Source organism: Aythya fuligula, chromosome 1 (genome assembly GCF_009819795.1).
Source record: "Aythya fuligula isolate bAytFul2 chromosome 1, bAytFul2.pri, whole genome shotgun sequence".
Lineage (NCBI taxonomy): Eukaryota > Metazoa > Chordata > Aves > Anseriformes > Anatidae > Aythya > Aythya fuligula.
The window spans coordinates 98,530,925-98,544,111 of NC_045559.1; the positions used below are offsets into that span (position 1 = coordinate 98,530,925).

At 35.1% G+C, this 13,187-nt stretch overlaps 1 protein-coding gene across 2 annotated transcripts in view; it reads right to left on the bottom strand.

Annotated features, from left to right (window-relative positions):
• The window catches only part of CADM2 (cell adhesion molecule 2), a 664,105-nt gene that overhangs the window by 85,000 nt on the left and 565,918 nt on the right, over positions 1 to 13,187 (bottom strand). For both annotated transcript variants that reach the window (XM_032208157.1, XM_032208156.1), the window contains exon 7: positions 10,863 to 10,953. In XM_032208157.1, coding sequence (XP_032064048.1) covers positions 10,863 to 10,953 — 91 coding nt within the window. The remainder of the gene's footprint in view (positions 1 to 10,862; positions 10,954 to 13,187) is intronic.

Genomic DNA, 13,187 nt, shown 5'->3' on the forward strand with positions numbered 1-13,187 from the left:
AATAATAAAAAAAATAACACTAATAGTAAATACTGTTAATTTTTTCATTCTCTTACCTATCTTCCTTTCATGCCTATTAGGACCACAATCTCCTTTAACTCATCATCTCAATTTGTTCTGGGACTATGTTCTTACACTAAGGAGTTGTGTTAAGGTTACATTTTCACACCTAAAAAGGTTGTTTGGATTTTTTTTTAACCTTTGTTTTCCAGACTTTAGTAGCTAGCTTACTTGGCTGGACTAATGACAAAAAATTCTGTGTGGAGAGATCCATGCACTTTCTCCATCCATACAAACACCATGTGAAATAGGAGACAAGTTTTTGAATGAAAGGATACCAAATGGAAAGAAGAAATTGAAAATATATAGAGATCATATAATCGTAATTTGATTTTAAGTTGTTTTTATGTTCCATAAATGCAAACTTCCATTCCTGTGGAAGGATGGTGTTTTACCCTGTTAGCTTATAGCACACACACTTTCCCAGGGAGCTATACTACATTAAACATGGGGGGAAATGCAGATCGCAATGATCTGGTGTTCTCCATGATGCTGAGTGTTCCAGATCACATCTGCTATAGAGGGAATAAACTTTTTGTTTTGTTTTGTTTTTGCGTAACATTTTTTTTTTTACATAACAATTAAATTGAATTGCTATTAATTACACAATTAATATGCAAATAATTAAATTGCATAACAGTTGCGTAACAGAGCAAATACTGTATGATGTGCACTGATGGAGTTATACTAACATGTTCTCTTGTGTTTACTGCTGATGGTTGTTTACCTGTAACTGTAGTTAATCACTTATCTACAGAAATTAAATTATCTAAAACACCGAGTATTTCAGCCTCTCCCAAAACTTGTTATTTTTCTTTTCACATTTTACCTTTCAGTCTAGCACTGAATTAGAATTACACATGCTATATTTCAACTGTATCTATTATTGTATTCTATGGACCTCTTATTTTAGAATGTGTTTGCACTGTACACAAATCCTTCAGCTGCTCTTTGCTAGGCATTCAACTCGGAGCAAGGACAAAATTATTTCAAAAGGCATTCGCATGCAAAATGAATTTAATGAGCACTAAAAAATGCAGCTTTTAGTTGTTTTTCACACTGTACTATCTGCAACATTTTATGTGTAAACACTGCAGTAAAGGGATATTTAAAAAAAAAAAAGAGGAAAGGCAATTATTGAATCGAGCCTATTATGCAATGTGATCATTTTACAGAACACTAAAGGGGAAGTTCTTAAGCACTGCAGGAGGTTTTATTGTAAAATGTAATTTTTAGACAGGCACTAATGCTCCCACCTGTTTCTTTTTGTGTGACACTTTTTATTACACCAATTTCCCTACTCCCTGCAAAACACTAAAAAAAAAAAGAAAAAAAAAAAAAAAGAAAAGGTCCCAGCTGTGAAACGAAGATACATCCCCTCACACTGTCAGGATGTTTAACACAAACTGAAATTTAATCTATTAGGTATGCATGCTGTATCTCAGCAAAAATATTACCTGCTTCTTACTCTGTTATCTATTATATCACAGCATAATTCCACAGTGCAGTTGTAATGTCAATGAAATATTGGTGTAAAAGGTTACAAGCTGAATATTTACATAATCCTTTAAAATAATTGGCTTTTTGTTGCAAAGCCTACCAAACTACTTTTCTGGAATGTTTCACTCGGAAAATTTTTCTTTACTGTTCGTATGATATTCTTCATAAGATTTTAGAACATTTTATGGAAAATGAACACTCATTCAACACAGCATATAACAGATGCCTACTAAATCAAGGCAAGAGATGTCATTAGAATGAACTCCTTTAAAATGAAAATAATTTAAAAATTGGCAAACTATCCAAAGAAAGTAATTACAACAAAATGCTGGCCAGTGTTGCCAAGTTTGGCTTCAACAAAGATTTGGACTGGTATCAGTGACTATTAACTAGAATTATTTTAAATATAAATTAGTCATTGAATTTGCATACTCAAAAGGTTCACCACTGTTAGCAGTTATGCGTATTATGAACTACAAAACTTCTTACCTGGTCTATGTCACATGCTAAGTGATTAGTCTATGTTGCAAATGATATATTTTCTCTGAACCTTCCTCACTGAAAGAGCTCTGAAATATACTGTTTAATACTGATACAGTTTTCTTATATATATGCTCTGTTGCCTGTGTGGGTGCAGAAACTACATGGTTAACTGTTCAATAACATTTCAGTGCAGTTCTTAGAGAATCTTACAAATTTTGTTCATGATGAAAATTTTCTATGTGATTAACAATAACCATCAGATACAACAATTAAGATTAGCTGACATGGCATCAGATCAAGTTAATAGTAGGCTGTTTATGAGTAATCAATCACCTACTCAAATATAAACAGTTTCTCTTGGAGAAACAGAAGTTCACACTTCTCCAAACAGAAACAAATATGAAAAGAGCCTAAATACAGAGATGAAAAAACACTGTTTTTTTTTTTTTAAAAAAAAAAAAAAAAAAAAAAGACAAACTTTTCAAGAAACATAAAAAAATCATGGGAGAGAAAGAGGACAGAGATACCTGTATTTATAAGAGACAGGCTCTAACTAATTGTTGATCAGGCCAAATTCAAAGAGAACTCGGAACAGACAGTAATAGAGGTTGCAAGTTTCAGCAGAAAATCCCAAAGTTGAAAGGTAAGAATAGGAGAACCTGAGCCAACCTCAGAGCTGTTCCACACTGATAAGGAACACAGGGCGGAGAACCGCAAGAAGGGGTTTTTACCTTTGTTGAAGCACAGATATGATACTTTGTCTCATATGGTAGCCTTTATTTAAGAATGTATTTGTAGAATCTCAAAGCTGTCTGCAACATGTGTCCCTGGAAACTTAACTGTAAACCTACAGTATTCAGAAGGCATAAAACTGAGAAAAAATGTATACTTGACTTATTGAGAGGTATTAGAGGACTGTGCTAGTTCTAGAATCAAGGCAAAGGAGGATGGAGAGAGTCACAGTTTGTTAAAAGTGCACCAGTTATGACAAAATTCAAAGCCATCCACTTTTCCACCTGAGACAAAGATCATTCAAATCTAAACATGCAACAGTGAAAGTCCAGTATCTAGTTTTCCTTCTTTCTTTTCACCTACTTTATTGCAGTTGTAGGTGATTCTTTCCAGAGAAACCTGGAAAAAGACTTTTACAATTTGTGATTTCTTATGAACAAATATACATAAAGCTAAGGCAGAAATACTTTGATATCACATTCACATTTTACTAGAATAGTATTTCATACTGGATATGGACAAATTCATCCAATTTTCCAAATCTTTAATATTTATTGATACTGACTGAGAGTCCAGCTTGGGCTGTGGATTCATTCCGCAAGGTGATTTATAAACAGAGAAACATGCATGCTTTTCCAGATTCATTACAATAATTCATACAGGTGGAGTTGATACTAGCATTCCTTTCTAGGCTGCTAGGTATTCATGACACAGTCCAGACAGTATTCTGCAATGAATAGAATTTATGTAGAAAATGAGGTAATTGCTTACAGAACCTCCATCTCATCTGATAGAGAAGTTGAAAAGGCTATCATGTCAAAGAAGTAAAGAAAGAATTGTACGTGGATAAAAAGCTGGCTGTTAGACTAATGAATCAGAATCTAACCCTGCCATTACAACATAGTTTCAAAGCAATATTGGCAAACTACTTACACCAAAATGTTAACAGCTGAATGTCAAGTGGGTTTCTGTTATTTTCTGTGTCTCTGATTTCAGACTCTTCAGCATAGATTTGTAGATGTGCTAAGAACTCAGTGTTACAATTCAAACCAATGATGAGCTATCTTCTGACTGTGATGCTATGTCACATCAAATACTCTTGGGAAAACAGGGACTGTGTTCAACATCAGTCATAAAAAACATGATATTTTTTGTTGATTTTCATTGTAGGATTTTTTCTGCTTCAGTTCCCATCTGTAAATTGGAGGCAATTGAATACTCTAATTGTCCACAGCTGTGATAAAAATAAACATGTAATAATTTGCTAGGTTCTCAGATGCTATGGGGAAGAAACACATGTGGAAAATTTAGAAACTATGTACAAAATTTAATTACGTGATCTGAGGGCATGCACCAAATAAGACCTTAGTCATACAGATAATTTGTAACTACCATTCATAACCACTATTCCACTGAAGGAGTCAGGAATCATCTCCAAAGGCTATCTCCTGTCCATAACATCAAAGTTTTCAGGAAACAAAGTACTGGACATTTCTTATATTATAATGCAAGTCAGGAAATTTGAATGTGTTGCTTCAAGCAGTTTTCCAAATACTTTCCTTAGGTTCAGAGATCTTTCCACTTGGAATTAGTTTGAATCGAGGCAACTATTCTGAGGAAGGAGAGATTTTCTACTCTTTTATTTATATTACATTTTATCCTTGAGTCAATGGCAAAACAATTCATGAAGTAAATGTTTCAATAGATTTCTAGTTACCAGACACTGAAAACTCTGAAGAAATGACTGCATCTGTAGATGAAGGAAGACCAGGGGATGTCATCTGCCTTGACTTGGTAAGATTTTGGTCACAGTCTCCTATGGTATCCTCATACCTAGGCTGGGATGTTACAACTGACTTGGATGCATATACTACTAATGGGTGAAAAACTGTCTGGACGACTGGGCTAAAGGGACACTGCCTTGTGGCTGGTTACAAGTAGACTTCTTCAGGAGTCTTTCCCATGTCCTATCCTGTTTTACTGTTTAATATCAAAGATGTAGCTAAGGAGTTGTTGTTGACACCAAACCGAGGCTGTTTTCAGCACAATTGAGGGGAGGGCCATCATTCAGAGGGATCTCTGCAGGTTGGACAAACAGGCCAACAGGTTCCTCACAAGAGGAAATTCAGCAAGGATATTTTCAGAATCTAGCACCTGGGCTGAAAAAAAGCTGGGAGTCCTAGCTGACAGTAGGCTAAACATGAACCAGCATGAGCCCCATGCTCTGCTGTTTTCAGGTGACTGAAAACAGGTCATCTATCTTCACTCTAAGTTTTCTTTTCACCGAGAGCCCTATCAGGTCCTTCTCAAACGAAGTAGCCATTCTCTGGGGTCACTGAGAGAGTGGTGTTGTGTATTTCTCTGTCTTAGTACTTCTTTCCATCAGACTTTGCAAAATGTTTGCCTTACTCATGGGAGTCTTTTTCAAGTGGGTATTGGAAAAACAGATATTTCATTTCATTTTCTGTGGTGATACCATACACTTTGTTTACACAAGCCTTAGAGTGTTCTAAGTTCAATGTACATTCACTATTAAAAGCGATCAATTTTTCTGATATTACAATGTTTATTTGACTACACTTTAATTACTCGGTATATAAAAAAAATAGTGTTTACTACTGGTAGTCCTTTTCTCAGTAACTTTTTCATGACAATATTCCAAATATTATTATTCTGAGGGATATGTATGATTCTTCTCCCGAAACAAAAATATTTATTATTTATTTCAGCAAGATCAAGTATTTACTTTACATTAGTCAGTCAATATATAATGTGATTCCCTTGAGCTACACGGAATGGAAAGACCTCAACTGCACATGGCAGACAGACAACTCCCTCTTTGTTCCCTGTGACCTAATTATTCTATTATATTTTGAGGTCCTTCATGAAATGACTCAAAAAAATAAAAATAAAAATAAAAATAAAAATAAAAATAAAAATAAAAATAAAAATAAAAATAAAAAGTATTTCAGGCATGCTTCAGTGAGAATGATGACTAAAAATATCAAATATTGAACCTCTCTTTCACTATTGGAAAGATCTGAGTTCACTTTTGGAGCAGTGTTGAGTCATTAGACCATCCTGTTCAGATAGAATTGTACGTAAAAGCTATAACTTGCAATTAAAAAGCACAGGCTTTTCAAAACCTTTTTGAAACCTTTTTTTTGGTTTATATTTTTACAGCTTTTTTTTTTTTTTATTTAAATAAAATATTATCTGGCAATATGTCTACAGAAACATCTAGACATTGAATATGACTTCATAACAAGGAGATCTGTTATTTCTGGAGCTGATTTAAATTTTGTTCTTTGGAAAATGAACATTTTTTCAAATTTTTGCATTTTTTTTTCAATTTTGAATTTTTTTTCAAAATAAAACTTTCAAATTTGGTCTGCCAGCTGGACATCAAACAGACAACAATCCTCACAAATGCTAGCTAAATTTCACTTCAAATATTACGTTTCCATAGTGAGTTATGTTTATAAGGTCTGTTTAAAAAATAGTCTTTGTGGTAAAGTAACGGTTGTTATTTTCTTTTTTCCTTTCCACCATCACAACATTTTAATTGAGAATGTTGTCTCCTTATACATATAATATTCCCCAAAACAGCCTTCCACAGCTGTCTATAACTGGTGCCCGAACATCAAACAATGAGGTCTAAACCCATGTGTGCAATCTGAAATTTTTAGAGAACACTCAGGTTTTGACAGTAGATCCTGAAGGGAATAAACTTAGCCAGAGTTACACACAGAAGCAAGAGACCTTTTCAAAGACACTGTGTAAGGAAGCCACTTCACCACCTTACCATTCCCATTCTGATATTGTGAACAGTAAAGTCATCCATGCCATGTGGGACTGGTGTTATGAAACATGTCACCTCAGAGGCCAAAAAGGCAAACCCAAAGACTAACAGATCTAGCAGTAACTTCCCTGTCACCTCTGAGGCATCCTGCCTCTGCTTGAAGTCTCACCAGCCACAACACGTATACCAGAGGGAACTGTGCCAGAGCATATAACAATCTGCGACACTTTAGTAATCCACCACACAGCCTGCCTCTGGAAAATTGTTACAAAACAGGCAGGAAACCTGTCCCAATCTTTTTACTGGTATCACCACTCTGCTATAATAGTAATCCAGTGCTTACCCAGAAGAACAACTCTTGCCTCCAATGTAATTCCCCTAATACTAATAAGCATAGGACCATGATCAGAATCAGAGCTGTCTTCATCCTCACAGTGATAAGCAGAGAGGAAAAACAGCACAGTCACAGACCTTGAAGATCTCCTCTTACCCTCTCTCATGTTGCCTCACTGGCTCATTCAGAATGGTTCATTTGCCTTTTTATCTTCCTTCTCCACTCCTTCTCCTACACCCCCACTTCTCTTTCCCCCCTCAGCCCACTCTCAGCACTCCTGTTCCAACAACTCTCTATCTGGTCAAAGACCAGAAATGTGAGGAGAAGCACTTCCACACATAGCAGCAAGAAGCCTCAGAATCTGGGAGCCTGTCTAAACACATTACAGCAACCTATGCTATGCACATCCAAGTGACTGAGACTTTTTTTTTTTTTTTTTAAATCTCTGTCAAAGCCATGGCCACCAGCTGGTCAACCCAAAACTTATACCCTGAAGCCTTAGTTCTCCAATTCTTACACATTGTAGACTGTTGTTTCCCACTTCTCTGATAAATCTCTGGATGTTTTGAAAGGGGATGCAGAGGGCAGCTGATTTCCTAGAGATGTTAGTGTGAATAAGGCTTCCCTCCCAATCCCTGCTACAAGGCATTAAGTTAGGTAGGGCTTTTCCTTAGAACTGTGTTGTAGCTTTGAAAGGCAGTATGAAGGAATCCATGATGCACATAGCATGAAGGACAGAATCATTGCCAGGAAAGGCTTGGCAAAAGGCAAAGATGTGGTGAGTATACTCCAGCTATAGCCTCATTCTGCCTTTCCCTTTTGTAAAAGAAGTACTCTGCAGCAGCCATCTGTATCATGAATGTCACAACAGCTACAAGCCAGTTTCACTCTTTCTCCATTTTCATCTCTAACACTCTGAAAACTGCTCTGAGATAGAGAGAAGTGTACCTATAGTAAATGTTCGCTTAATGGTATGAGTCACTGCTACTTACAGGAAACAGGAGAGTGGATAGTGGACAGTGGACAGATATTAACCCATGGTGTGTAAATGGCTATGAAGGACCACAGCTGGCTCTGAGCTCTCCATGAAGCCTACAGCTCATCACTTATCTTCTGACACTGAAGTATTTGGGCTCTGTGGACCTCTCCAATATCTTACCAGAAGTTAATCATAATGTAGACTGGGAGAATGACATTGCTGTTTCTCATGCTAAGCAACTGCAAACTGCTCCCAGGAGGATGCTTATTTTTTACTGGCTTTGCTCCATGAAAGGCTGAAGCAATACAGAACAGCTGATGTAGGCAGTTCTTGTGAAATGGACAATCAGAGGTGCATGTATGGGCACAAATATTTGGGCTCCAAAAGCTACTGTATAGAGGTGCCCTGCCTTGAGAGGTGCAGAATTTTATTTGGCTCCCCTTTCACAACCATATGTAATATTTTAGTTGAATCCATTAAGGCTGCAACTAAGTTTTCTTCTAAAATATTTTCTTCTAAATTAATATTAAAAAATAATAAAAAACTCAGTAATCATCTCAATTGAAGATGCTTTTTAATTATGGTGTTTCAATTAGTATCTCCTAATGATAACATATAGAAATATCTACAATATTACTGTACTAAATACAGAATATTGTATGTCAAGCTAAAACATACAAGTTTCATAGTTCTTTACTGCCTTCAGAAATGAGTCACAAACACTGGTGTCTTGAAGAAAATCTAATATGTGAGAAAATTAATTGCCTCTTTTTAACAATAGCATTATTGTTAAAAAAAAAAAAGTGAAAAAATATTAGCCCATTTTCAGTAAAGATTATGAAAATGTGGTTATAAGTCATAGATAAAGAGCAAGATTAAGCTAACCAAAAATGAACATAGATATTAAATTTGATATAGATATAGATATCTATATTTAGACATCTATCTTTGGTATCCCAAAATACAGAGGTAGAAATCTGACTAAGTTAGCATCTAAACTCCATGTAGTCAGCAGAGAAAAAGTAGCAGAAGCCCATGTGAGCAGCTCAGATGCAAATATGTACTGTACAGATGTTTAAAGATAGTTGAGATAGTTTCCACACCCTCAGAAACTGAAAAGCATCATGCCTCTTTGTTCCAGTACTCAGAGGTAAGTGAAAATGGAGGACTAGAACACTTAGTTGTTACTATGTACCTGATCTCCACAGCCACACCTCCTTTCCCCCCACCCCCCAGTTTCATCCATTTGTCCAATCATCCAGCTATCTGTCTCACAAAACTATACATTCCAAAATGAAGAAAACAACAGATAACGTCCACACTTCCTTAGTATTTAAAGACTCCAAGTGTAAAGGGCCAAACTGGCCCTCCCCTGAAACAAACAACAGGTAATTAAAAGTTTGTAATGGCCGCCTTACTTCTAAGTTTTTACCCCTATTGTGAATGTTAAATCAATAGTGAAAATCAAACTCCTGAACCTAGGATCCCTGAAGTCAATGTGCCAAACAGAGAACTCAGCATGTAGTTGTCACCTGTTAAGTCATGTGGAAAACACTGAGATAGGGAAAACCCTAAATACTACCTACCAAATTGCAACTCAGGGCAATCAGGGCTGATTTTTTTTCCTAAAATTAAACTCTTGCATATCTTCCACTAAATTTGAAAGTAATAGGTTCACCAACTCTGTATCCCCTGATACTTAGGGGAATATTAAAAGATAAATTCTTTCTCCTTCAAGTATACACTAAAGACAAAAGGTGGTTGCATATGAATTTTGTGAGATACCTATATAGATATCTCAGAAACACACAGTAACTCAGAAGCACATAGGTACACTGAAGACCAATTGCATTAAGCACCATATAAGACCTACTATGAAGGAACTTTAGTGTTCTTGTCTCAGGTAGGGTAGAAGCATGATCAGGATGCTGTGTTTATCAGCTCAGTCAAAATCAAGAGTTACTTTAAAATGATACAGGCATATCATCTATAAAAGAAAGGTACTTAGGGAGTTTAAATGATTTCAAAATAGAAATTTCAGACTTAAATGCCTGATTCTACCTAAATCTGACTTAAGATACCTATATTAAGCTACCTATATTAATTCTATGAAGTCAAAAAAATTATACCAATGAGAAAATCTTCCTCAAGTGACGTGATTTTGGGCACATAATTTGCACCCTTTCCAGAAATAAAACACGTTTGCACTATTATTTTTGAGATCATTCTAAAGCTGCAGATCACCATTACCATATTAATCTTTTTAGTAGTAGGTTCATGTTTAAGAAATTCCATTCTTATTAAGCAACATGGTTATTTATGTTTCTTCATGGGTAAATGCATAACAGCTCATCAGAGATGCTATTTTAGCAAGAGATGTCTATTTAAACAGTAGATTCTATGCAAGAGTTTATCTCTGCAGATCTGCCTTTAAAAATATTGGTGGCAGAGATGTTAAATTCCAAGTAAAACAGTTTTTACTCTTAAAGCAGACTACATCTTTTAAAACTCCAGCAGAAACAAGTAGCAAACTTGCACATGTCATTAAACTTCAAATTCCCTTGTAAATGACAGCTAAAGAATCCAGAAGGTTCAATATATTTTCTCTGAGGCTACTTGATGTGGGAAGATTTTCATGAGACATTCTCTCTCCTACCATCAGTTCAGTGATGTAAACAGTGACTGATTAAGCCTGTACTCCTTTCAGGTTGATACACATGACTGAAAAAAAACAATAATAATAAAAAAAAAAAATCACAGCTGGAATTCTTCCTGAAAACTAAAATAAATGACAAAGTAAAAGACCAATCTTCTATAGACATTTAATGAAGACAGGCTTCAAGGGGATTTCTATCCCAGAGATTACATTACACCCCAGGACGAGACAAAAACAGCAGATTTCTGCAGCTGAAGATTGCAATCACAGCAGAATAAAGAAAATAACAAAACATATTACTTGTTAAATCACTTACACTGGTTTTCCTTTGGATTCACAAGTCAAAATTATAGATTGTCCTTCTTCGGGCCATGAATTGGAAGAAATGATTTTAACTAAAGGTGTATCTAGGAAGAAAAGAAAATAGACATCTTATTGATATACAGTAAAAAAAAGATGTATTATCTAAGAGTACATTCTTCTCTGCTTACAAAAGACTACACCCTAGATTTAATTTACGCTTGGAGATGCTTTTATTTGAAGCCTTGTGCGATTTTCATTGTCTTCAAGAAGGCAATAAAAATGACCAATGGAACTAAAACTATAAATTTTTATATCACAAGAAAATACAGATAGAAAGTATGTGTAAGCTCCAATGAAATAACTTTTTTCTTCTCTATTCAATGCAGGTACTCCATAAGAGTATTCCAAAGTCTGATACCTAACAATGAAATAAAAAATATTGAAGATGAATAACAAGTACTCTGTGCAATTGTTTCTTTGCCTATTTATAGGTTGATATGATGGAATGCTGCTATTAAAGGTATGAATGCAATGATATACATTTGAATAAGAACACTTTTATTGTTGCAGAAGCTTGAAATCATAATAAGAAAGCTACAATGGGCTTTCAGTTAAAATAACTTGTTATAGGCATTTTACAGGATATTATTTCTGAAATGCAATAATTCTGCCCCTAAAACAGAACTTTCTTTAGAAAAAAAAAAAGTCAAAGAGAATGTTTTAAATATAATTGAAAAGCCCTATAGAAAAGCCTGTAATACATCCTAAAAACTTAAAAATATTTTCCTGTATTCTGGAATTAACTTTCTGGTTATGACTTTAAAAAGATATACAATATAAAAATTATGAATTCATGCAGAATGAAGTATTTGCTGGAGATCTTTAATTTTCAGAACATTTTACCAGCCAAGATATACCCTCATAATCAAACTATTTTACATGAATGGAAGGGGCACCACTTACAAGGAGAAACAAGAAAGAAACACCTATACACAGAAAGAAACACCTGTACACAAAACATTTTTCTCCTCAGGAAGAAGAAAGACTGGTCACAGTCATAGTGAGGAAAGGAAAATACGACTCCTTGTTTCTTGCAGTTGCCTAATACAAAACACACATCATCTATAGCATATGAAATGATTTAACCTGCAAACCTAGGGTTACTCAAGTTTTATTTAATCTGATTTGAAATTCCTATTTGCGTTAGCAGTGACACCACAGATACCCTATTATCAAGCAAATGTGAAAGAGCATGACAGTATGACACTACAAAACCAAATTCCAAAAAAAAAAAAAAAAAAAAAGATATGCTGTTATTGTACATTTTTTTTTTTTTATTGAGATGCTAATAGTCCTATTAATCACTAAGTTGCATATAAACATCTGAAAATGGTAAAAGCTTTTTCCTACCTTTGATTTTTATTTTTGGCATATCACAATGTATCAGCATGGCACAAGACAAGAAAAGGGAAAGGCTTGGTGTAGATTTGTCATAATGCCACTGAAAGCATTGTCAGCATCATTTAGATTTCAATACAGCTGCTCTAACCTTACACCAGTAGCAAATCTGCTCCACAAGTTCACATTTTTAAGGACCCTGGAAACCATTATGCAGGTGACTAATCCTTTGCAGGTCATGCAGGCATTTGCTTCATTTTTAGCACATACTTAAGGCACTGACCTCAAGTGCCTTAATAAATCAGGCCATCAAGTACTTCTGTGATTTCAGTAGTACTACTGGAGATGAATAAATTACTTTCTTGACTATGCATTGGACCAGAGGAAGAAATTAGTATCAGATAGGAATACATGAAGAATTTAACAGAGGGAGGGAAACAACTAATGCGATGAGATCAAGAGGTTTCCAGAGAAATATGAAAAAGGATCTAAACTTTGATGGAAATAATCATAATAGCCACAAGTGAAGAGAGAAATGAAAGGCCCATCTAGGCAGCATTACTGGCTTAAATATTTAAGAGATGATCAGCATGTTATGTTACACATTACTGTAAATGACCCTAATAGAAGAGGGGATTTCAGACAATTAAACTTGGATTTGCATGGATCAATGCAGTGACATTTTCCCCAGCTTGGAGTTCCCACACCTGTTTTATTCAATGTCCAGACAATGTTCTGTTCTTCATGCACTTCCAAAAACAAGCTTACTACTAGGATAGGAAAGGTCTTATGCTTCTAACACACAGTAAGATAGTGTAAGAAATATATTCCTTTGTGCTTTTCCCTCCTGATTTACTTTTACATTACTTACTTGTTACTTTAAAACAGGAAATACGGCAATTAATCCAGTACATAATTTTTAGGGAAACTTATGATTCAC